This window comes from Canis lupus, chromosome 3, assembly GCF_011100685.1.
Source record: "Canis lupus familiaris isolate Mischka breed German Shepherd chromosome 3, alternate assembly UU_Cfam_GSD_1.0, whole genome shotgun sequence".
NCBI classification, from domain to species: Eukaryota; Metazoa; Chordata; class Mammalia; order Carnivora; family Canidae; genus Canis; species Canis lupus.
In genome coordinates, this window is record NC_049224.1 from 47,560,243 (window position 1) to 47,586,084 (window position 25,842).

At 56.7% G+C, this 25,842-nt stretch overlaps 1 protein-coding gene across 2 annotated transcripts in view; it reads left to right on the forward strand.

The window, feature by feature from the left end:
• The window catches only part of RGMA (repulsive guidance molecule BMP co-receptor a), a 43,942-nt gene extending 25,850 nt beyond the window's left edge, over window positions 1-18,092 (forward strand). For both annotated transcript variants that reach the window (XM_038532742.1, XM_038532741.1), the window contains exons 3-4: window positions 9,093-9,607; window positions 17,406-18,092. In XM_038532742.1, coding sequence (XP_038388670.1) covers window positions 9,093-9,607; window positions 17,406-18,077 — 1,187 coding nt within the window. In that variant the 3' untranslated portion in view covers window positions 18,078-18,092. The remainder of the gene's footprint in view (window positions 1-9,092; window positions 9,608-17,405) is intronic.
• The last annotated feature ends 7,750 nt before the right edge of the window (window positions 18,093-25,842 follow it).

The window sequence follows — 25,842 nt, forward strand, 5'->3', positions numbered from 1 at the left end:
TCTGCCTTCCAGAAGTCTGGTAGGTGACTCCACCTGAGCAGAGAAACCCACGGAGGCTGGTGGCAGAAGCAGCATGATTCCAGAACTTTCAGCAAGGAAATGATTTCAGGCAGTTACCCTGGTAGCCCCAGAGCTGGACCAAACCCACGCAGCCACGGGGGTTGGATTCAAAACGAGCCTTTACCCCTTTAAGAGAAGGCAGGTTTTCCCCTGTCCCGGCTCACCCCACCCCTCCCACACAGCCACTGAAACCCGATCTAATCCCTTTGCACGCGGGTAATTTATTGGTCTATTGGGCTTTTCTTGGTGGCAAATTGCATTGTCTTTATTCCTGGGCTCTGACTGTGGAGCAGCTCGCCGCATTCCTGAGACTCGTTTCTCAGGGCGATCCTTCACACCCCCTCTGCGCGATGTGAAATAAGTTTTATTGGGCTTCTTTGTTATGCAAACAGGGCGGTAATAATCAGGCTATTATTCCGAAAGATTGGGCTTGATTAACAGTTCAAAGGGGGTCCCTGAAAGCAGCTAACGCCGCGCTGGTGCATAAATATTTTCCTCCTGCCCGGGTGGGTACGGCTGATGCTCCGAGCTCCCTGCTCCCGGCTGGCTGTTTCCAAGAGGCACTGGGTTGCTATTGAAAGGAATTAAGTCAGGCAGGTTGTGAGGCTGTGATTTCTCTGGCGGGCACGTCTCAGCCCACAAAAGAGGCACTGCGAGCCCACCTCCCCACAAAAGTGCAATGTTGCATATGTGGGGGGCTGGGGCACCCAAAAGTCCCCAGAGACTTAGCAGAGCACTGGTTGGGGGGGCTTTAAAAAGGCATCAAATCTGCTAAGATGCTTTGAGCGTGGGGTGTGCAAGATGAGGGGCCCCAGCTCTGGGGATTTGCAGGCAGGAGGTGACCCCTCTGCCTGGGCGTCAGTGGAGGTCACAGACCTTTCAGGGAGGCCCACGGCAGCCAGAGGGAGAAGCTGAGGAAGGGGATCCACGGGAGCCGAGGGGTCATCTTCAGTATTTGCAGGGTGGTCACCTGTGAGATCTTTCTGTGTGGCTCTAGAGAAGAACCGATACCCCTGGGATATACCTGGAGCAGCAAGGGCCAGCCCTGCCTTGGCAGACTTCTGGTGGTGGTGGAGGCCGGATGCCCCCCAGTCTGGGATGTTATAGGGAGGTTTTCTGCCTTGGAGGCTAGCTGGAGGTGGAAACTGGTGACCAGTGACCCTTGGCGTCCCTCAGATCCCAAGTTCTAAAACTTGGGCGCGTCTTGAGAAGCCAAGATAGTTTGGTCACAAAGTGATTGTTAGATAAAGTGATCTTGATTAAGTAGATTGCACACAGAGGCCAAGAGTTCCGGCCCCAGTTGCAGGAGTCAGGAGCAGATGGGTCCAGTGTTTCCTGGGGTACCCCCACCTGAGCACCGAGGGCCCACCCCACCACCTAGGCATTGCCTATGTCCCACCCTTAAAGCCATCACCTACTTCATGGGTCATTTCAGTGACAGGGGCTTTCTGTCATGAGTCCCAGCTAGTCACCATCTTCGCCTCTGGATTCCCCTCTGTTTGTCCCCTGCTAGCTAATCCTGAAGTTCTAAGTCTCAGGAGGCCCGGGTCAAAACCAGACATAAATCATGTGCTTCTAAGAAACATAATTCTGTGAGGCACCTTTGCATTTCCCTGGATGTCTGAGGTGGGGCCCCAGGTACTGAGGCTTTCTTTAACAGAGGCTCAGAGCCACCCTGCCCAAGGACACAGTGGCTAGGATGGAAATGGAGCTCAGGAGAACTTACTTCCAATCAGGTTCCTGATCCCCTGGCTCTGGGCATATCCGCCAAAGGGCCGGAAGGGGCCACTTTGCCATCTTCAAGAACGAGGCAGGGAGGGGGCAGCTGTGCCCTTCTGTCACCCCGAAAGCACCAAGGGCAGCTCCCCCTGCATAAGTTGTAGTAAGATTTGTTTCAAACTCTTACCCCTTCCCTCTCCTTGCTTCCTTCCTTGGACGTTCACATCAGAAAAAGTCCAAGGTTTCCTGCCTGGAGTTAAAGTCTCGTGCTTTGCTTTTTTTTCTTTTCTTTTTTTTTTTTTTTTTTTTTAAGATACGGTACATAAAAATCAGCCCCTCTGTGGTTTCTTTGGCAGGTGACACCACAGCCAAGAGCCTTTCCTTTTGATGCTGGGCCAGGTTACATTCAGGTTCCTGACCTGGGGTGGCCTCCAGCCCATGATTTAGTGGAGTAGACATGGGGCGGCAGGATGACTCCAGCAGGGGGGGATCATGGGCCTCTTGGCTCTCCAGCTGTGGGGACTCTCCAGCTCTGGCATGCCCGAAGCCCTTCCTTGTGACCCCCAGGAAATGACAGCTCATGCGTGACCACTTTAGGCAGACAGGCCCAGGAGGTGGTGGGTTTTCCCCTCTCCTGGCTTTCTCTCCAGACTGCCTGGAGAGAAGACAAGGGGGGACGGGAGCCCTCAAGTCTGGTCCCAGCCGGTCACTGGCCTCCACCCCCCACGCACCCTGAGGTCTGGCTCATCCATCTGTGGTGGGAGGGCTTGGAGGGGAACCTTAAACTATCAGAGGATATGAAAGACTCCGGCTCCCTCAGGGGTTTGGGGCAAATCAGGGAGGGGTCATTTTGCAGTAGGACATGGCCCTGGTGGCTCCATGCAGGCCTTTCTGTAGAGAAGGGCTCATGGTCCATTTAGAGGATGGCCACTGCCCTGAGAAGAGAGGGGTGGTGATGGCCCCATGTCAGGACCTGGCATGGCCAGAGAAAACACATCTTGCTTTTGGGAATTTCAGGGCCTGGATCATCCTCAGCTGGTGTCCCAAGAAAGGTATGATACACGCACTTTGAAAGGCATAGAAAGAGCCTCAAAGCCTTGTTGGCTGTGGGAGCCAGACGTGTGTGCCCCTATCAGATGAAGACAAAAATTCTTGCCCACCCATTCAGAGTAGCAGTGAGGATTTGGCATTCAAGTAGTTTGCAGTCCACACAGGAAGTCCAAACGGAAGTAGGAGGTGAACGAGGACGGGTAAGCAGCCTGGAGCCTGAGAGCTGTAGTTTGCCTCCCCCCTCCATCAGAGCACATGGGGGGAGGGGCCTATGTAAGCCCACTAGGCCTCAGTTTGCCTGTCTGTTGAATGGGGGTAACAGATAGTCCCAGGGCTGTCATAGGGTTAATGGGGATACCCGTACAATGTGTTGCACATAGTAAGTGCTCTGCACACATTAGCTGATAGGTACAGCTTAGTCTGTCCCAGGAATCACTATTTAAGCAAACCTTGATAACACAAAATGGGTTTCCACTGAGCTTCCTTCCAATGTTCTCAGGGTTTTTTATTTTTTAAGATTTTTGCTTACTTATTCATGAGAAACACAGAGAGAGGGGCAGAGACATAGACAGAAGGAGAAGCAGGCTTCCTGCGGGGAGCCCGATGCGGGACTCAATCCCAGGATCCTGGGATTACGACCTGAGCCAAAGGCAGACGCTCAACCACTGAGCCACCCGGGTGCCTCTGTTCTCAGGGTTTGCTTGCATCACCTCTGCTGGTCCCTGAAGTACCGATGAAGGTACTGATGTGTCTCCGTGGCACAGAGAGCAACCCTGAGCTCAGAGGGGCCAGTGGATTTGCCCCGTACCCACACAGCTACTGAGCACCAGGGCTGGAATTGGACCTCGATCATCCACCCCCAGAGCACATACCGTTAAACCTTCCCTGTCAGCACTGCCTCCCAAAGTGAAGTCCCCCAGTTCCCGAGAATCTCCAGCATGCCATTGCCCGGTGACACAAAACCTGGCGCCAGCTGCCTTGTTGACACTGAATTCACCTGGTGTTCTCTCTGGGTGGGGAAATTGCAAGTGCTCTCATTTTTCTTTATAGCATGGAACCCAAGCTCTGTTCCTTTATTCGTTAGGAAGAGCAAAGGCGACCTTGTTGAAATTGTGCTTCGGTACCCAAAGTTTCTGATTCTACCATCTTCCCGGAAATGTGGATGGAAGAGGCTTGTGAGGGTGCCTGGGAAAGTAGGGAGGAAGGGGTGGCAGGAGGGAGAGACTGGGTCACACGGGCCGGCGTGTTGGAGGGGCACCGAGTAGGAGATCAGAGCTGGGTTCACCGCCTCCTTGATGCCCTCTCCCCACTCAAGAGCCCTGACAGTCGTCCCAGCCCGAGCCACCCCTCCGTGACCACAGGTCCTTTTAGGGAGAGGGCACAATGAAACAGGTGAAACAGTCCACCCAGTCTTCTGGCCCTTGGCCAAGTGAACCTGCAGTGATCTGGCTTCTGCAGGGGGTTTTGGGAGGGCCTGGGAGGGGGAAAAGAGATGGGGCAAGGCCTTTAGTTCCCGAGGCTGAAAGTGAGGGTGCCAGGATGGTTGGGCTCTGGTGACAGCTCTCTTCCTGGCTTGCACACAGTCGCCTTCTTGCTGTGTCCCCACGTGGCCGAGTGTGAGCCGGCGCTCTGGTGGCTCTTCCTAGAAGGACACTAATCCCATCACAGGGGATCCACCTCATGACCTCATCTGAACCTTATCTCCCAGAGCCTCCCCCACTTCCAAGGACCTTCACGCAAGGGTTGGGGCTTCAACACAGGGATTGTGTTCAGTCCACCAGTGTCCTCCCCGGTGAAAGACGGTGAGTGAGGTGGTGGGTGAGGTTATCCCGGGTGCCCTTGGGAAATGTGGTGCCAAGACAGTCATGGTCCTGGATCGATCCAGGTGCGCTGCAGGAGCGGGTGGTCGGTGCACTGAGGCAGCTGCACACACAGCACATCCCAGTCCAGTGCCCTTCCTGACCCTCCCCTGTCCCTGCCTGTGACTGCTAACCTCTTCTGTCATAGATGAGGGTGTTTATCGCCCTCAGATCTTTGTGAGGGCCCCCATTTGTTGAGCACCCGCTGTGTCCCAGGCAGACCACGTGCATCTTCTCATCCAATCCTTAGCAACTCTCTAAGGCAGGTGCTACGCCCAGTTCATAGATAAGGAAACTGAGGCAGAGCCAAGTTCACACAACTACTGGTAGGGGACAAGAAGGGGACTTTGAATCAGACACTCTCTCTCCAGGGCCCACTGCCTGTCACCCCATCTGACCCATGTCATCCTCACACCTGTCCAGTTCTATCCCTAGTTCTGGGTCATAGCATCAGGAACATTCTCCAGATGGCCAAGAAATGGGATCAGCAGGACTTCAGGGAAGTGAGGAGCTAGAGGAGTGCATCCCTCTCTGGACCCTGCCTGGGTGCAAGGGCAGCCCCAGAATGACCTCACTTGTCCCCTGGGGGTGAGGGACAGAGCTGCCATGTTCACTCTTGGGAGGCTGGGGCGGCGGGGGTGGGGGGGGGGAGCAGCGCAAGTAATGGATTCCCCTCGGAGTTTGAACTGAGAAATGAAAGGCCTAGTTCTCCAAGGGCTGAGGGCTGCTCAGGGTTGCAGCTGTGTCCCTGATGGGTTTGGTCCCTCTACAACCCTCCCACTACAGAGAAAATGCCCCATTCACGTACTCCACACTGGCTGGGCTCCAGCAGGTTCTAATTTGGCCCTTTTGTGACTATTGGAAAGAAAATGGCTCAACTCTACCAAGGCGTGGCTTGTGGAACCAGCAGCGTGGGCCTCCCTTGGGGGCCTAGAAATGCAGAGCCTCAGGCCTGCTGAGGCGGGTGACTCAGCCCAGGGGGTCGGTATGCACAATGACCTTTGAAGGGCCACTCCTGTGCTGGCAGATCCCACTTGATGACCTCAAAGCACGCAAGGGACCCCCTTTTTGGGGCAGCTCTGTAGGATTTTGGTTGTGAAGTCTAGACACACTGGAGAGCTCTGCTGCCAGGACACTGCTCTGAGCCACTTTTAAGGCTGTGAAGACATTAGATGCTTCTCACCACCTGGGGAGTCACCCATGGTTGGGGCTAGAGCCAAAAACGGGGGTCAGGAGCAAAACACCCTGCATACCCTCCACTGTCTGTGTGCAGGCTGGCCCTGCCCTAGGCCCCTTTCGTGACCCCTGCCTACCCTGAAAAGCAGCCCCTGGGCGCTGGTCTGCTGGGGGCCAGGCCCCGGAGAGCCCGGGGACCACAGGCCTCCCAGCTGGTGGGGAACTCTTGCAGCCAGGGTCCTCAGGGAGAGGCTGCAGGTCACTCAGTGGAGGTGAGGTGTGCCCTTGGACTTTTTTTCTTTTGAGAAGTTCCATGTTTACTTAAATGTGTATTCAGGAAAATAAAGCAAATTTGATATCAGAGTTACAGACTTCTCATTGTAATAGCTTTAAGTTGAAGAAGCGTGCTGACGTAAGCAGATGTGGTTAATCATAGGTAGTAATTGCCACAAAGAGAAACCCAGGGTGAATGTGGGAAGAGCACCAGGTGAGACCCCCGCAGGGTCTCCGTCCCACAGAGGCAGCCTCAGCAGCTGGCAGAAGCAATCGTGAATGTGCTCATTGTATAATGACGTGGAGCTGCCCACGGCGTGGACTCTTAGGTCTGACAGGCCAGGTGCAAATCCTGCTTCGGGTTCTTCACCAGACTTTGGGGAAGAAAAGCAGCCACGCCGAGCCTGGCTGTGCCCCGCAGGGAGTGGGAAGGCCAGTGGTGCCTGGCCCTGGGGCTGGCTCAACTGAGGCACCAGCCCGAGACGGAGCAAGGAGCTGGGACTTCGCTTTCTGCTGTCCCAGGTCAGCTTTGGCAGAGCCCAGGCCAGCACAGCTCCTGCGAGGGTGGCAGCGGTCTAGCTGTAAAGGGCCAGGTGGTGGCCTTTCGCCCCTTTGGGTACACCGAGCCTGGCTGCAGGCAGGGCTCCCGAGGCTGGTGGGCAGAGCCCAGGTAGCTGCCACTCCACCCAGGCCCGTGTCTGCACACCTTGCACCTGGAATTAGTGAGGCCGCCCAAGCGGCCTGGGGGCAGCGGCCTGGGGGCGGTGGGGGGGGGGCGGCAACCGACCAGAGAGGGGGAGTTGGTAGTCCCTGCCCCTCCCAGCCAGTGCCTTTGTACCTTGTTCCTCTGCACAGCACCCCGTCCACGCACACCTACCCTCTCACCTCACTTCACCTCACCCTGAGGGACTCCTCCTCCTTCTCCCACACGGGTCACATTAGCATTTTGCAACCCACAGGAGGGTTGGGCCTTGGGTGTCTTCTGTCGGTTGGTGAAATATGAACACAGAAGGGCCAGAGCATCTTTTAGTTGCTTTTCCAGGGACACCTGCCCCTAGAAGCACGCTTCTGTGGGAGGGAGACCATGCGGGCAGGGGGAGCGTCTCACCTAGTGCTCTTCCCACGTTCACCCCAGGTTTCTCTTTGTGGCAATTATCACCGATGACTAACCAGATCTGCTTATGTCAACACGCTTCTTCAACTTAAAATAAAGCTATTAAAATGGGAAGTCTGTAACTCTTCTATCAAATTTGCCTTATTTTTCCTAATACACATTTAAGCAAATACGTAATGTCTCAAAAGAAAAAAATGTCCACCCAGATTCCACCTGAAACAACCTGGTTTGCCAGCAGTGTGACAAATACAGGTGAAGTTAGGGGAGGAGCGTGAATTTTTGGACAAGTGCTGGCTCTCCCCCGTGCCCAGGTGTGTGACCTGGCAGGTCAGCTTCAGGTCCAGGCAGGTGTCTGTCGAGGAGGCAGATCTCTAAGAGACAGGCCATCCAGGTGTCCAGGCTCAGGGCAGCTGCTCCGATGTTTCTTCCCTCTGCCTGCCCTTTCTGTCCCTGGCTTTATTGGCAACTTGATTTTGTAAAACTCAAGGTAAAGGAGGCAGCACCAGAGAAGCAAACTGACTTTTCCAAGGGTTTGTGAGCCAGGCTGGCGGCCCAATCAGGAGTGCCTAGAGCAATAGCCCCATCCTCCTGTTGATGATTCCAGCATTGGGCTATGACCCCAGAGGCCAGGCCTCCCAGCTGGTTGGCCAGCCAGCCCCTTTGCTCCTGGAACCTGTGTAGAACCTTCCTTCCTGTTGCCCATCTGCATGCCTGGCCACTGAAGTCACTAGGAACGGTGCAAAAGAATCTAGGGAGCCAGGAAGGGGTAGGTTCCACGTGTCCAGGTACAAGATACAGGTGTGTCAGAGCCACAGTTTTCAGGCATGGTCATTTGTAGCTAATTGTCACTAATGTCTCAAAGCTTGTGAGTGACTTTAAAAAAAAAAAAAAAAACACGAATTAAGGCAGATCCAAGGTTATGGCTCTCAGTTGCTTCCCAGCATCCTCCCCTGAGCAGGACAGAGGAGGGATGGAGTGATGGTGACCAAAGGGGAAGCTGCCCTTGCTCTGCAGACAAGGAGACCAGAACCAGGCCTTCTGTGACCAAAGCTCATAGAGTAATCACACTAACCTGTGTGCACTGACCTTGTTCTCTACACCAGTACCATTCTTACTCCTTTATTTAAACACTTTGACCAACCTCATAAGGCCCATACTACTATTAGCCATTTTTTTTCTAAGATTTTATTTTTATTTATTCATGAGAAACAGAGAGAGAGAGAGAGGCAGAGATACAGGCAGAGGGAAAAGCAGGCTCCATGCAGGGAGCCCGATGTGAGACTCAATCCGGGGACCCCAAGATCATGCCGTGGACCGAAGGCAGGTGCTAAACCGCTGAGCCATTCAGGCGTCCCTATTACCCATTTTTTGAGGTAAATCTAATGAGGCACAGAGAAGTCTGGTGACTTGTACAAGGTCACCCAGTAGTGAGGCTTAACTCCCAGGCTGCTGCCTGTTGCTTTTGCCAAAACACTTGGGGAGAGCCGTCAAAGTGTCAGCAGATGTCAAAGACCCAAGGGTGGCTCCCCAGCTCCCAGAGTCCTGCTGCCCAGAAACACTGACCAGTCCTCTTTACAGGCTGGGAACTGTGGGCTGGGCCTCCCCTGGCCCTTGCAGCAGGTGGCTCTGCGTGCCCGACGCCGACTGGGGGGTCACCCTGAGCAGAAGGCTGGGAAGGGCAGGTGCAGCCCAGCCCTCCCACCTGCGGGGATTACGGGCCATCAGGGTGTGAATGTGCCACTCGGGGAGCTCCGCAGCGTGGGCCGAGATGTCCCCCGGGGGCAGGAGGCCTTGGGCTGCTGGCTGCCCTTGACAGCGTGTGTCCCTTCCTCTCCCCACAGCCACGTCCCCGTGCAAGATCCTCAAGTGCAACTCTGAGTTCTGGAGCGCCACAGCGGGCAGCCACTCCCCGGCCTCGGACGACGCCCCCGAGTTCTGCGCCGCTCTGCGCACCTACGCCCTGTGCACGCGGCGCACGGCCCGCACCTGCCGGGGCGACCTGGCCTACCACTCGGCCGTCCATGGCATAGAGGACCTCATGAGCCAGTACAACTGCTCCAAGGATGGCCCCACGTCGCAGCCGCGCCTGCGCACCCTCCCGCCGCCCAGCGACAGCCAGGAGCGCTCCGACAGCCCCGAGATCTGCCACTACGAGAAAAGCTTCCACAAGCACTCGGCGGCCCCCAACTACACGCACTGCGGCCTCTTCGGGGACCCGCACCTCAGGACTTTCACAGACCGCTTCCAGACCTGCAAGGTGCAGGGCGCCTGGCCGCTCATCGACAATAATTACCTGAACGTGCAGGTCACCAACACACCTGTGCTGCCTGGCTCGACCGCCACCGCCACCAGCAAGGTAAGGGTGAGTTTGGGTTGTGTGCATGCGCGTATGTGTGCTTGCATCGCTGTGCGAATGCTGGGGCCAGGTGTAAAGTGGATTTCTTACTGGGACTATTGTCCGCAAATTTTAGAAACATTTGCCAGAGCACTCAGTTTCAAGCTTTTGGAATATTCTTTTCTTGCCTCCAAACTGTGTTTGGTAGAACTCCAGTATTAAAACTTGATAAAGGAGAAGCCTCTCTACAGGTACGTCTCCATCGTTCCCTCAGGGAGGGCGAACCCCATCCGCTGTGGACAAGTGGACTCGACAGCCCCTGCAGGGGACGGTCCTATCCAGGGGTTCTCACGTGGCTGTACGTTTACAAACTAAACAGATTTTATTTTTCTTTTTTAAAAGATTGTATTGATTTATTGAACAGAGAGAGCGAGCACGAGCAGGGGAAGTGGAGGCAGAAGGAGGAGAAGCAGGCTCCCTGCTGAGCAGGGAGCCCAATGTGGGGCTTGATCCCAGGGCCCCAGGATCATGACCTGAGCTGAAGGCAGATGCTTAACCATCTGAGCCACCCACACACCCCAAACTGAATAGATTTTAGAGGATAGTGATTCTGGGCCTCCCTACAGGCTGGTATAACACCAGGTCTCTGGGTGGGGTCAGCATGTGTTGATTTTTTTTTTTTTTTAAAGTTCCCAGTGATTCTGGCACATGGAGGGGTTAGGGACACCAGCTTAGATGCCAGGGCTGTAGGATGTTGAAGGGGCCAGCAAGGCTGCAGGGTACCATCCTGCCCTCTCTTTGCCTATACTGACAGGCTGCATGCAGCCCAAGGCAGGCGGGCTGTGGTGTCTGGGGGCAGAAGGAGATGGAGCAAGTGAGGATAGAGAAGCAGCTTACTGAGCCTCCGAGGGGCCACCCATGCAGCTTTTCCCTCCTTCCTTGGGCCAGCCCTGCTTGGCTGGGGCAGCTCCCTTTGACACATCCCAAAAGTGAGCTGTGCCTCTCCACCCAAAGTGCAGTGGGCTGGGAATGCTGAGCTAGCATTTGACCTGGGCTGGGTGGCTGTGGAGACGGGCATGTTCTCATTTGCCTTCTGGAGCCCCAGGGGCCACTGAGAGCCGGTCATCTTCTGACCCCAGAAGGCCTCAGTCTCTGGGTGGCAGGACTCAAATCCTGCTCGTGGGGCTATAGCCAGAGGCAGCCACGGATGTGGCCTGTGGCCCAGGCTCTTGGACATCCCCATCTTCCCCTCACCATCACTTACTTCCAGGAGGGTCTCCCTTGACCTCATACTCAGACTCAGCCAGAGGGTGCAGCCTCAAGCCCTGGAGGCCAGTGGGTTCTCAGGGTGCAGAGGATGGGGACGCATGGACCTCCTCGGGGTCTGGCCCACCAGATCCCCTGGGTTTCCGGGTTGGCAGTGCATCTGTTTTCCTAGGAAAAGCACGTTGCAAGGCAGCACATTGGGCAGCGCCACACTGGTCCACAAGGCTGTTTCTGTTCCTTCCTATCCCTCCACACCCCAGAGCAGGACAGTGAGGTGACCTGGCAGCCAGGAAAACCCCGCCATCTCCCTCTGCCCTGGTGGCCCTGCATGCCTCCAGAGGGTCTCTTTCTGGGCCCCACTGCAGGATAGGAAACAAATGGGTCTTGGCCCCATGGACGCCCTTACAGGCCCTTGGCACCAGGCCATGAAGCCTAGTGGGCAGCAGAATCATGGCCAGCACGCTCTCCACCCTGTCCGCCCTCCCAGCCCTCCGCAGAATGAGGGGGGCCCACGTCAAAGACCCAGCCGCCTTCCCTGGGGCCCTTAGCCTACCCGCCTCCCTCCTTCCCTAGAGCCAAGATAAATGAATGCCGGGAGCCTGAGGCTGCAGCTTCTAAATCCAGCAGCAAACATACTGCGGGAGGGGACCCCGCCTCCCTGTCCACCCTGGCAGGGGCACACAGACAAGTCTGAGGGTATGAGAGTGACATGGACTCTAGAAGCCCTGCCCCCTCTTCACCCAGGGTGCTGTGAGCAGCAGATGTGATAACAGAGCAGAGCACAGACTTGAGAGGTAGTGTGGCTTGTGACCAGCGGGGCTGGGCTGCTGCCCCCACTGACCAGGGGGAGAAGAGTACAGGGGTGATAGGGGGATCGAGCCTTTAGGCCCCATCCCATCTGGTCCTGCAGGCTGGGGCAACGTGCCTGGGCTTAGAACCCCTGGATACCAACCTCAGCTCTTCACTGGCATGCACTGGGACCCTGAGCCCAGCGACACTGTCCCAAAACCAAATGGGTTAATGATCCAGTCACTTGTCTGTGTTCTTCAAATGTCCACTCTGCTCCAGGCTCGCTGCTGGGCCACAGCCAGCAGAAGTGCCCACACAGGGATGAGAGCCCCTCTCATCCCATCCCAGCCTGGAGGTTCCAGAAAGCATGGGGCTCTGCTGCAGAGTTTGACCCACCCAGCCCCTTCCTGCCCAGCGGCCTTCGTTTACACCCCCATTGGCCAGGAGGCAGCACGGGGCTTGGACCCCGGAGACCCAGCAGCGACAGGGTGGGTCTGTCGCCAAGTCAGTCTCCGGCCTCAGGGCAGCCTGGGTTCCCCGGGTGAGAACCGCCAGTGGCTGGTTTCCAGAGCCCTTGGCCTGCCCACACCTGTTCTTTTAGGCCTCTGCTGCGCAGGTGTGTTGGTTTTGTTCATTCATTGATTCAACAAACATTTACGAAACACCTCTTTTGTGCCAGCCTCTGCGCTGGGTGCTTCCGCCCTCCTGGCAGCTCCCAGGCTGATAATGGGGAACGAAGGCAGGCAGAGGGGTGTGCTTGTGGTGGGTGCAGGATGCTCTGCCCAGAGCACTGGGGAGGGCTTCCTCCCAAGTCCTTGGGAGCAGAAGACCAGGGGAGAGACAGCAGAGCCAGGCCAGGCGTGGGGGGGCCGCCTGGAGCCTCGGGGGAAGCACGAGAAGCCAGGAGGCTGTTACCTCTGAGGGGCTTTCGTGCCTCCCCGCCAGAGCCCTCTGCCAGCCCCTTCTGGCCACTTGAACCCACTGCCCTGTGTACCCCCCTCCTCACCCGAGGGGGCCTCAGCTCCTTTTCCATGAAACCGGCATCATCCAGCCCAGCCCAGCCCTCTGTCCTCATAGATGAGCAAGATGTCGTGTTTTCCAGCCCAAGGTGAAACATTAGCCAGCTCCCCGCCGCCGTGGGCCTTCCTTCTTGCTCAGCCCCCACTCCACCACCCTCCTTCCAGCTGTACTGGGAGCACCCCATTGTACAGATCAGAAGACCGAGGCTCAGGGAGGAGAGGAATTCGTGTGTCTGCCGTCCCCTCCTCCACCTCCTTGCTGGTTCCGCCTAGAAATTACCACCCATCTGTTCACACCGCCTGACTCATCTCTTTGGTCTGTCACCCCCACTCCCGGAGTGTGAGCTCCTTGAGGACAAGGGTCTTGGACTCTGGCCCCCTTGTGTAGATACAGCCCCTGGTGCTGGGCCTCAGGCCGCTCTGGGCGGGGGGCGGGGGGCGGGGGGCGGCAAAGGCAGGAGTGGCAGCCGCACCCGTGGCCGTGCTGGCAGCCAGCCGCCCGGCTTTCGACAGGCCCCTTCATGCTGTTACTTGTGGTTGAGTCCCTGGCACTGGTGCCAAGAAGAGTCTAGCAGGCTGTCAGCCTTCCAGGAGCCTGTCTCCACGAGAGATGACGGTTAGAGGGAAACCAGCCTTTCCTGTTCCAGGAGACTGATGCACTTGGAAGGCAGTACCCCCCACCCCCAGCCCCGCTCCCCAGCTCGCCAGGCAGGGACACCAGAGCCCCTCGTCGCTCGCCCCCTCCCCAGTGGCAGGACCACCCACTGCCCAGACCACCCTGGCTGCACCCCCCCCGCCCCCCGCAGGCAGCCTCCACATCAGGGCGGGAGCTGTGGGATGGAGAGAAGGGAGCAGCAGGAGGTGGAACTAATAAGTGGCCATTTCTGTAGGCCAGGGATGGCAGCGTCGCGGCAGGATGGAGGGGCTGCGGCCACCTGTGACATCCCACAGCAAACCAGAAGGGCCCGGCCGCCCGGGACCAGGCGGTGGCCCCAGAGGGAAGGATGGGGAAATGGAGTCCAGTGCCCAGGCTGCCCTGTGCAGCCCGGGCCTCCCGTGTAGCACCCCCAGGCTCCTGGCAGGGTCCCCGGCTTCCAGCTTGGGAGCACCAGCTCCTCGTGTCCGGTGCGGACAGCAGAATGTGCCCCCGTCCATCCTGACCATTCACGCGGCCCCACGGGCACAGCACCAGGGACCCCAAGACTTCCAGGGAACCACGAAAAGACCTTAATTTGTTTTAAAGTCAGAAGGAAAAAATCAGCGTAATCCAACCTCGACTGTATTAGTCTTCGCACCAAAGCAATCAGCAAAATGTAGTTTTAATATTTTTGATGGAGAAAGGGGCCTGCAAAGGCCGAAGAGCCTGGAGTCCCCAAAAACCCAGCTGCAGCCTGTCTCTCATCCTCAGCTTTTTGAGTATCAGGGTGAGAAGGGGGAGTTTCTCCCTGAAGGTCCAGTCCCCTCATGCACCCCAACACTTTACCAGCATGGAGGGACCCGAGATCAGTGACGAGACAGCCCTGGACACCTGCAGCCAGGCCCTCGCTGACCTGTTGGTTTGCTCAGCCTAGAACTTCAGCTCCACGGTTGAGGCTCCAGGCTGAGGCTTCTTCCTGCCTGCTACCCCCTCGTCCTCCTGTCTGTGCCCCTGGCCACCCCTGCAGCCCCCTGAATTGCAGCTACACTGCCTGGCCTGTGGCCTGGCCATGCACCCCACCCTGGGCCCCAGCCTTTCTGGACCCTGGGCCTGAGCTGAGGTCCCTCACGGCTCTCCGGGCTCCCTTTGCCTGCAGGACCCACTTGCAGTCTCCAGCAGGCCTGGGCCTTGCCTTTGTCTTACCCTGTGCCTTTTGGCCAGAAACTCCTTTAGTGCTTGGTGGCACCGCCAGTCCTCTCTACCCCGAGGACTGTCCCAGGCCTTCATTGTACTGCTCCAACTGCCACATCACCCAGGGTGCCCAGGCACAAAATCCAGCCACAGCCAGGACATCTGGGACCTGCCTCAGGCTGCAGACTCTCTGAGGACGTGGGGTACCCTTCAGGGGTCCCATTAGACAGCTGGCTAGGCCTCTCCCCTCCTGGGGGCAGGGAGAAGTTCTAGGAATGGTGGCCCAGGGGGTGGGGGCAGTGCCAGGGAGCCCCAAAGGGCCTGGGCACCACTTGCCCCATGAGACAGCCTCCCTCCCTGGCTTTGGGCTGGAGTTCAGGTCCCAGCTGCCCTTGGCTCAGGGGGCAGGGACCTTAAAGCCACCAGTGGTAAAAAGCTGGTACCTGGGAAGAGGAATGAAGGAGGGTATCGTTTCTCTCCCAAATGTGACTCCTGTCTCCAGCTCATGCAGTCTTCCTAGTTATGATGATGGGGGGAGAAAGCAGCCTGGCACTTCACCCAGGATAACAAGGGGAAGCATGCTTACTCCCCAGGCTATTTGTCTCCCATCCTTCTCCCAGGCCTCCCACTCTGTGGGCTTGTGGCCAAGAAGCGCCCCGGGGCTGGAAACCAGGAGAATGAAACCCAGCTCTACCTCTTGCTGGCTGTGTGACCTTGGGCAAGTCACTTGGCCTCTCTGAGCCTAAATTTTCTCCACTCTAAATGGGAGGTAATGTCATCCTCCCCTGCCGCACCACACAGAACTAGAAGATGCAGGAACCGTGCCTGTGTCTGTGGTTCACAGGAGGATGGTTACTAGTGGAGCTGCCCAGCCATTTGCTTCTCCTCAAGCAGCTCACCCAGGCCCTCACCCCCGGCTGCAGCCACCAGCGGAAATAGGCCTCCCTGTTCCTGCCCTGGCCAGGGCTGCGTGCTCAGCCTGGAGCCCCCGCCATCTCCATCCCCTGTCTTCCTTTCTCTGACTGGTGCCTTTCTCCTCTCCTCCCCCCTGCGTCCCTCCAGGGCCTGGCCAGGTGACTCCTCAGGGCAGCCCTGCCACAGTGGCCTCTGCCTGCTTGTTCTTTCCTGGGGCACGAAATCTCCTCTTCCACCTGCTGTTACCTTTAGCCAATGGCTTACAGTCCTTTTGAAGGCATTTAGCTGTAAGTCCCATGTTAGATGGCTGTGGACCGGGATCCCTGGGTGGCGCAGCGGTTTGGCGTCTGCCTTTGGCCCAGGGCGTGATCCTGGAGACCTGGGATCGAATCCCACGTCGGCCTCCTGGTGCATGGAGCCTGCTTCTCCCTCTGCCTATGTCTCTGCCTCTCTCTCTCTCTCTGTGTGTGACTATCATAAATAAATAAAATTAAAAAAAAAAAAAAAAAAGATGGCTGTGGACCGTATTAGTTTCCTGTTGCTCCTGTAACAAATACCACGAAGTCAGTGTTTCAAACAAGCAGAAATGTCTTCTCTTGTAGCTCTGGAGGTGAGAAATCTAAACTGTGTCTTTCAGGGCTAACATGAAGGTGTTAACAGGGTCAGTGCTTTTGGCTTCCAGGAGAGTATGTTCAGGGCTCTTCCAGCCTCTGGTGGTTGCCAGCATCCCTGGGCTATGGTCATACCCCTCCAGGCTCTGCCTCCATGGAAAGAGCCTTCCGTCTTTGATGGTCCAACCTCTCTCTGGCTCCATCTTAGGAGGACATGTGTGCTTGTATGCAGGGCCCACCCAAATAATCCAGGATAACTTCTCCATCTCAGTATCCTGAACCTAAACACATCTGCAGAGTCTCTTTTGCTTATAAGGTAACCTTCACAGGTTCCTGGCATTAGGGCCTGATATCTTGAAGGCCATTACTCAGCCTACTACAATAGATAATGAAGTTTTATTTTTAATTAGCTGTGCTTTTCTTTTTATGGTTCACCTCTATATATAGTAAATGAGCTGGTTTTCTATTTAGGGTAGTGATCTAAAGTTCCCCTCCTAAGTCAGTTTTCTCTTTTTTTTAAAAACAAGTTGGTTTTGTTTTAACTAAGTTTTTTAATTCCAGTATCGTTCCAACACGGTGTAATTTTTTTTAAACGATTTATTTATTTATTTATTTATTTATTTATTTATTTATTTATTTATTTATTCATTCATGAGAGACCCAGAGAGAGGGTCAGAGACATAGGCAGAGCGAGAAGCAGGCTCCCCACGGAGAGAAGGATGTGGGACTTGATCTTGGGATGCAGGATCACACCTGGAGCCAAAGGCAGATGCTCAACCCACTGAGCCACCCAGGCGCCCCCAACACGGTGTAATTTTAATCTCAGACGTGCAATACAGTGATTCGACAACTTTATACCACACTCGGTGCCCATCACAAGTATGATCTTCATCCCCTCCCCGTGTCCCCCCCATTCCCGCACCCCACTCCCGTCTGGTCGTCGTCAGTCTGCTCTCCGTAGTTCAGAGTCTGTTTTGTTTCTTGGTCTGTTCTTCTCTCCTTTAACCCCCTTTGTCCTCTAGTAAAACACGTTGCTTTATTTATTTATTTATTTTTTATGATAGTCACAGAGAGAGAGAGAGAGAGAGAGAGGCAGAGGGAGAAGCAGGCTCCATGCACCGGGAGCCCGATGTGGGATTCGATCCCGGGTCTCCAGGATCGCGCCCTGGGCCAAAGGCAGGCGCCAAACCGCTGCGCCACCCAGGGATCCCAACACGTTGCTTTAAAGAAGGATGTTAAGTGCTTCATAATGCCGGTGGCACCAAAAGGTGACCGGGTCGGGCCGGCGGCTTGGGCTTGGGGCACGGCGGGGGCTCCTCGGTCCGGCGCCCCCGCACGCGCCCTGCGGCACCACTAACCCCGTCTCCGTCCCCCCCCCCCCCCCCCCCCAGCTCACCATCATCTTCAAGAACTTCCAGGAGTGTGTGGACCAGAAGGTGTACCAGGCCGAGATGGACGAGCTCCCGGCCGCCTTCGCCGACGGCTCCAAGAACGGCGGGGACAAGCACGGGGCCAACAGTCTGAAGATCACCGAGAAGGTGTCGGGCCAGCACGTGGAGATCCAGGCCAAGTACATCGGCACCACCATCGTGGTGCGCCAGGTGGGCCGCTACCTGACGTTCGCGGTGCGCATGCCCGAGGAGGTGGTGCACGCCGTGGAGGACCGCGACGGCCAGGGCCTCTACCTCTGCCTGCGGGGCTGCCCCCTCAACCAGCAGATCGACTTCCCGGGCCCCGGCGCCCGCAGCCCCGCGCCGGCCGCCGCGGACACCTTCCCCTACGAGGCGGCGGCGGCCAAGTGCAAGGAGAAGCTGCCGGTGGAGGACCTCTACTACCAGGCCTGCGTCTTCGACCTGCTCACCACCGGCGACGTCAACTTCACGCTGGCCGCCTACTACGCGCTGGAGGACGTCAAGATGCTGCACTCCGACAAGGACAGGCTGCACCTGTACGAGAGGACGCGGGAGCCGCCGGGCCGGGCCGCCGCGCCCCGGCCGCGCCTGGGCAGCCTCGCGCTCCTAGCCCTGCTCCCCGCCTTGCTGCGGGCCGTGGCCTCCGCCTAGGCCCGAGGGCGCGCTCCTGGCCCCAGCCCGGGGCGGCTGCGGGGGGCGGGGGGGGGGGCGGCCGCAGGGGGCGGGGGCCGGGGGCGCCCTGCACGTCTGCGGAGCTCAGAGGCCGAGGGAGCCGCCGGCCGGCGGGCCGTGGAGCTGGGAGCTGGGAGCTGTGGACGGGGTGACCTCCCCAGCCCCCGCTCCCACCCCCTGCCTGGTGGGGGCCCCGGTGCGGTGCCGTCCGTGACAGTTGAGCTGTGCGAGGGGGGAGCCGCTCCCCTCCACCCGCCCCCAGTGTGAATGTGCAAAACAGCCCCTCAGGCCCGAGCCCCCCACGCCCGCCCCACCCCCGGAGACACTGGGAGACCCTGGGACCGATCAGAGTCGAGCTCCCCCCCACCCCAGCGATGCACTGAATCAGGCCCAGCTGACTGCTGCCCGCGCCCGCCACACGCACACACACACTCACACGAGCACACTCGCACACACTAGGCCGAGGTGCCCAGGCCTCCGCGAGGCTGGACCCCCCCCCCCCAACCCAGGCAGGGCCTCCTTTCCCCTCGGGCTTTGGGACGACTCCGGGAGTCGGGGCGGCGGCTGCTCGGCGCCTCCAGCGGGCTGTAACCCCTTTGACCAGCAGGTGGCGCCCGCCGGGGCCCGGAGAGCGGCCGCGCGCAGCCCGGCGGCCTGTGTCCGCGCGCGGGTCCCCGCTTAGGGCCCGGGCCGCAGGCTCCCCAGGGGCAGCGGTGCTGTCAGCACGAGGTCTGAGCGACGCCACTCGTGGCCCCGGACGGGCCTCCCCGGCCCCCCGTTGTCCACTGTGCTCGGGAGCTCACGTCCTCGTTTCTAGCCCTTGATCCCTGTTCCCTTCTCTCCAGCAGGTGGCAAGAGCCCTTGGGCAGGGAGCTGGGCCCGCAGGGCGCGGGCGGGAGACGCGGCGGACAGGGCCAGCTGGCCTGCCCTGATCCTCGCCCCTCCCCACCTGCCCGCCAAGCCCCGCCCCCCGCCCGGCCACCCACGTCCGCGCTGGGGAGGCGGAGGAGCAGGGTCTGCGAGCTTCTCCACCATGAGCATCCCTGGAGGGTCCCGTCCCCCTAGTCCCCGCCCTCCAGCCCGTGGCCACACAGCCCGGAGACGCTTGCCACCCAGAGCCCTGGCCCCCACCGAGGAGCCCTGAACCAGGCCCTGCCTCTGCTGCTGTTCCAGAGAGCCCAGGGGCCAAGGCCGGCTCGGGCTCCACTCCCAAAGGTCCAGGAGGGCGGTTCCCACAGCCCCACACCGACCTGGCCCCCCAGCCTGGCAGCCCTCCTGCTGTTCCCCAGGGACCTCTCATACACTGGCCCAGGAGGCTCCCTGCCTCCCCTCCAAGAGGTCCCCTCTCTGCCCCAGCAGGGGCCGGCAGGTGGGAGGCGCGGCCCCGCCCGCCCTGCTGGTTTTTAGATGGTCCCTATGTTGGAAGTAAAAAGTGAAGCACTTTATTTTGGTTGTGTTTGATCGCGTTCTGCTTGGAAGTGGGGACTCCTCACTGCGTCCTTGTGTCTGCGACCTGTGTCGAGTGTCACCGCATGTACATATTGTAAATTATTTATTAACGGCTAAATGCAAGTAAAGTTTGGGGTTTTTTTGTTTTGTTATTTTCTTTTGGAGTGCGTGTTGGAATTTGCTTTCTGATTAGACTGGCCCCTTTGGAAAGGTGGAGAATAGGCTTCGGTCGTGGGAGTCCACCTACAGTGTGTGCACCTGGATGCAACTCACGCACGCGTGCTCACGTGCCCGTGAAAAGGGGCGTCGCAGATGCTTGTGGAGGGTGAAGCCATTGAACACAAGCTTCCTACTTCTCCAGAACAGCTTTTTCTCCTTATGGGGCTTGAGGCCTCCCAAGTTTTCTTGCCTTGACTAAGCCGGAACAGTTTCAGGAACAGATGGCCATGTGGCAGAGGGACATGAACAGGGGTGTGGGGTGAGAGGTTGGGTGGACTGGACTCAGATCCAGGATGCTGCCATGTGGCTGCCCACACTCCATGCAGGCCCCTTGCTCACACAGCCCAGGGCCACACTGATGGCTCTGCAAAGAGGACCAAGACTTGCGTGGCGCCAGGTTCACTGCTAGCTGTCCTCACATTTCATCGTTTAAAACCACCCAATGAGAGAGGAACAAATTCATGCCCATTTTACAGGCAAACAGACGCTTGGCGTGATGATCTGATTTGCCTAGGGTCCTTAGCAGGGCGGGGCTTAGCCGTACACCTGGGTGTGTTTCGCCCTGTCTGTGCCTGTTCTTTTAAATTTTTTTTTTTTTTTTTTTTATGATAGTCACAGAGAGAGAGAGAGAGAGGCGCAGAGACACAGGCAGAGGGAGAAGCAGGCTCCATGCACCGGGAGCCCGATGTGGGATTCGATCCCGGGTCTCCAGGATCGCGCCCTGGGCCAAAGGCAGGCGCCAAACCGCTGCGCCACCCAGGGATCCCCCTGTTCTTAACACCAGATGTCATGAAGCAGAACAGCAGCACCATTAATTAAGTCAGGCCGCATCCCGGGGGTCTCCCCTTCTCTAGCCCGGTGACCGTGGGCAGGTCACTTAATGTCTCTGAGCCTCTGATTCCTCCTCTATAAGGTGGGGAGTGCCTATCACATAGGATTGTTTGGAGATTCCATGAGTTTGTCTTATAAAGGGCTTGGAAAGGGGCCTGGCACACAGGGAGTGTCCGGGGCTGGTAGCCCTGTTTTCCCAGACCAGAAGGGGTTGAGTGAGCCAGTGGGCGGGATGAGGGGGGAGAGGGTCACACAGACTCTGGGAGCTTGGGAGGGAGGTAAGCGGAAAGGCCAGCCAGCGGAGGAATCCAGAGGGTGAGCATGTAACCAGTCTAAGCCAAAGGAGAAGGTTAAAGGCAGGAAGAGAGAACTTTCTAGAACCCAGCTCTTACACAGGCTCCCAGAGAGAGCATGGCATTGTGGGCATGGGGAGGAAGAACCAGACTGGAGGGGATGAAAGGAGTCAGAACATATGTACACATCTTATCCCATTTCCCAAACTGTCAGGATCGAGAGGCACCTCTCACTCTTGCTCTCATTCTCGCTCTCTTGCTCTCTCTCTCTGTAGTAGCCAGGATGGAATAACTCACAGGGGAGGCGCCATGGAGGCAGCACAGCCACTGGCACTTGGCCCTCGCAGAAGAACCGATTATTGAGAAGCCAGGGCGCACAGGATTGAAAATAAAAAAAATCCCATTTGCCATCAGATGAAAATGCTATGGCACTTGCCAAAAAATATTCTTGGTTTGGAATTTGTTCAGGACCCTAAATTTAACCAGCTGGAACTCTTTCCCAGTACCATGCTACTGGTTGCCCATGAACATGGAAATTTGCATTTCATCATGAATATGGAACACAGAGTCTTTAGCTAAAATGATCCCCAAGAAGTGGCTTCATCTTGCACCGCGGGCTGGGTTTGGAGCGGCCTCCTCTGCCAGCGAGATGGAGGCCAGGCGGCCCGGAGGTTAATGCACTAGCAGACGGGGGTGCGTCCCTCCTCACTGCACCCCTGCACACTGTGTGGCAAGAACTCTTGGAGATTTAGTGTGGAGAACCAAAATTCATAAGAGAGGAAGGGCAACCAGAAACAAATCAGGGAGGGTCATTTATAACGAAGGAGGCAAATTCTGGGGTGAAAACATCATGGGGACCTCTGGGAAGAGATGCCATCAAGCCAGGCATGACCGGGTCTCAGAGTGATGCCTGGGAGCCGCATAGAGCAGGATGGTGGCACTTGGTCTCGGGCCACAGGCCCGCTTGGCGTCCAACCTGGCTGGCTCTGCTTGTCACTAGTTGTGTGGTCTCCCTTGGATATTTGGAGGCTTAGATTTCTTTTTTGTAAAACAGAATTATGAGTACCTACCTCCCGAGGTCATTACAGAACTCCAATGAGCTAATGCTCATAAATGGCCTCGCACGGGGGCCCCCGAGCAGACAGGGAGGCCGCCAACAAGGATGAGTCCCCTCCCCTTGCAGTGGCGTGTCCTCACGTGTTCATTCGATAATTCTTTCGTGATCACTTGCGCTGGAGGCAGACAGCAGAGTCCTCAGACTGACCAGTCCATAGGCAGTGACACAATTGGATATCCCCTGGTGGCAAGCGCCACAGAGGAAAGGGAAGCAGATTCATCTGAGAGAGACCCACCTGAATGGGAGGCGGGTGGGGAGGAGCTTTCACAGGGGGCAGGGAGCAAGGGAGACCTCTGACCAGATCACCTGCATGGATTTGGGGGACGAGCTAGGCAAAGAGCTGGGGAGAGCCTTCTGTGCAGAGAGGGCAGTGAGCGCAAAGAGCCTGGCCCAACGGCAGCCCAGCTGGCGAGGCAGCAGAAAATCATGGGACAGGCCGCACTGGGTGGACCGCCCAGGGTCCAGGTGAGGCTGCAGAATGGCCGGAGGGAGCACTGCAGGCCCTCAACTAGGTGTGTAAGGCGAGACTTGCTGCTTTATTCTAGCTGCCAGAGGGAGCCATTTGCAGCTTTGACCAGGTGCAGAAAGTGTCCAGCTTGGGTTTTAAAGGCATTGTTCCAGGGCACCTGGGGGGCTCAGTGGTTGAGCATCTGCCTTCGGCTCAGGGTGTGATCCCAGGGTCCTGGGATCCAGTCCCACATCCGGCTCCCTGCAGGGAACCTGCTTCTCCCTCTGCCTGTGTCTCTGCTCCTTCCTGTGTGTCTCTCAAGAATAAATAGATAAAATATTTTTATAAATAAATAAATAAATAAATAAATAAATAAATAAATAAATAAATAAATAAATAAAGGCATTGTTCCAGGCTTGGTGAGGTGAGGGAGAAAGGGAGTTGGGGGCTCCGCACGAAGCTAGTCAGACGTGGGGTGGTGGGGGCGGTGCTGGAGGTGCCATGAATGTCCCCCTTGGGGGTATAACACGAGGGGACTGCAGGCAGGGCTTGGCAAGCAGGAGACCTGGGTGTGAGTGCTCTGAGTGCTTTAGTGTATGTAAACAGTTTTCGATATGTATTGTCTAAATGCATTTAAATCTCTTTTACTCAAAAGCTACAGCAAAAATATTGGTATGTGACCACATAAGACTGTCAATGCCAACAAAGACAACACTAATCAGCATATCCTACAGTGGATTGCAGTGCTCTCCAAATTATTTGAAAAATGCATTACAGACAACTTGCCTGACTTTTAAATGAGCATAAAAGGCCCTCTAACCTATGCAGGTTTCCTCATTATGCAATTAGAAAATGCTAGTGTGTTTTTGCTCACTTCATATGTAACAGGTGCCCTTATGTTGTGCTGTATCCTGTGCTTTTTCTGTGGGACCATTCCCTTCAAGAACAGAGTACCATGATTCCAATATGTGTGTATTTACTAACCCTTACTGTGGCACCACTTAGCCACTGTTGGGGGGGCAGGTTTGGGACACCAAAATGAACATTTTACTTTGGGCCCCACTAGAAAACACATGCAGCTGAACTTTCATTTTTCTCTTAGGATTTCATTTATTTATTTCGAGGGTAGGGAGAGGCAGAGGCTGAGGCAGAGATGGAATCTCAGGAAGGCTCCCTGCAAAGAGCTAAGCCAGGAACCTGATGCAGAGCTTGAGCCCATGGCCCTGAGGTCACGACCTGAACCTAAACCAAAAGCTGCGTGCCCTTCAGACTGAGGCACCCAGGAGTCCCTGGATTGTCTTTAATTTTTAAATTAAATGATGTACACTTTCAAGGAGCGAATGTTTACAGAGCACAGTGCTCATAAAAGGAACTTCCAGAACAAAGGGAAGGTGTTCCCATTGAACAAGCTGGTCCCAATGCCGTGGTTGGTAAGATTGGCAGAAAATCTAGGGGCCGTCACTTGGTGGCTAGTCCCAAGGCCACGCTCCAGCACGGACTCTCAGGAGCCCCACAGGTCAGGGGCGGGGCAGGCCATAGGCTTAGGAAAAGACAGCTGGGCTTCCAGGATAGGACTTTACCACAAATACCAAAGTTCTGATCCTGATGATGAAAAGGGTGTTAAAACTGTAAAACAGAAAATTCAAAGAATAGCAAGGAACCCCGGCACAGCTACTAGTTGCAAGGAGGCCCAGCTCACTCCTGGACCTGCCACTTGCTGGCTGTGTGACTGGGAACTTCAGAATCCTTGTCCTTGTCCGTGCAGTGAAGGCGACAGCCCTCCTGCAGGGATGCCTGGGAAGACCGGGGCAAGAAATAGGGAGCATGCCCCTAGCAGGCCTGCACCCCAGCAAGCATCCACTCCCTTGTCCCTTCTCATCCGCCCTGGGTCACACCGCCTTTGTGGGCTCACTGCCTGGTCCAGCATCTGGGGGGAACCCCAGCACACCAGGCAGGCCGCTGCCCCTGCTTGCTCCCAGGCGGACTGAGATCTGGGGAGTCCCACCCGCTAGTCTCCCACACCTGTGTCTCCCATGACACCAAGGGTGGGGACCTGATTTTGTTCCATGTGTTCATCTCTTAGGTATGCTCCAGAAATCACATCTCTTGGGTCTGATGGGCCTTACTTGTCAAAATCTTGAAATAATTGAAGAGCTTGGGCTGGAGAAGCTTGGTGTCCTGGCCAGGGGTCAGTGGGAACCCCGCACACCCTCACCAGCCATCTAAGGACCTCTAATGCCATGGAGGCACCCGCTGTCCCCAAGGAACTGCCACCCCCTGAATCTGTGGGGCCACAATCCCAGACAGCCTAGATCCCAAGGCCAGGATCACCTGCCCAGAAGATCACTGGGATGGCTCACAGATTTTTCCACATTCGAACACATTCCTGCTCAGCTCATTCCTCCCTCCCCTGGGAACCAGAGCCCATGGCAGGCCTCATGTGTCTGCTTTGTCTAAAGTGGTGCTCAGACCTCCTGACCGCATGGCAGGGGTGAGATGCGGCCTCATTCTCAGCCCCAGCCACCTCAACCAGGAGGGAACAATGATACCACCTCCCCCACACTATCCTCCTGCAGAGCACCCACGTACACCAAACCTGACTTTGAGTCTCACAGATGCTTTGACAATTTCTGTGACACTTCTGAAAGTAGATGCTGTTGCTCATTTCAAGATGAACATCCACACCCATGTCACCTGCTTGTGCAGGTGGGGCTCTGTGGAGGCCATCAGGAGTTCTGGTCCTGGGTGAGCAGGGAGTGGGGCCAGACCCCTGCTGAGATGCTAGGTGGGCAGATGGACTTCACACCTGGACCCCAAAGAGAAGAAGGATGGGAGAGATCTGAAGTCGGAGAGGCTTAGGGCTTCAGAAGGAGATGACACCAGGGTGCCAGTGGGTTCTTGGCAGGCTCACCATGGTCTGGGGGTGGTCATCAGCTTCCCCAGGTGGGAGACAAGCCTTCTCAGCAATCCCAGACATGACCCAGCTGCTGCTACAGACTCCACTCCCATTTACATGGAGGCTGGAGTCACCCTAGCATGACAGCTACATTTTTTGGCCACCTGCCATGTGTCCGGCACCCTGCCAAGTATTTGATCCCCTTGCTGATTTATCATGGTGGTGCCCCCTTCCAATTCCTCCCTCCTGGAATTCAGGTTGCTTAAAGCCCAGGCCCCATCCACAAAAGAGCTCCTGGGTGGCCTTCAGGTCAAGGCTGCAGACCTGGACCACCAGATACCAAATGCCCCCTGGGCATCACAGGACAACCACGGCATCCACCATGTTGACTTAACACACCTTTTTGTTCCTGCTAATGACGGGGGATGAATCCCTAAGGCCAGTGCCCACGGCCTCCTCCCTCTGGGTGTCCACTCTGATGGTCTAACACA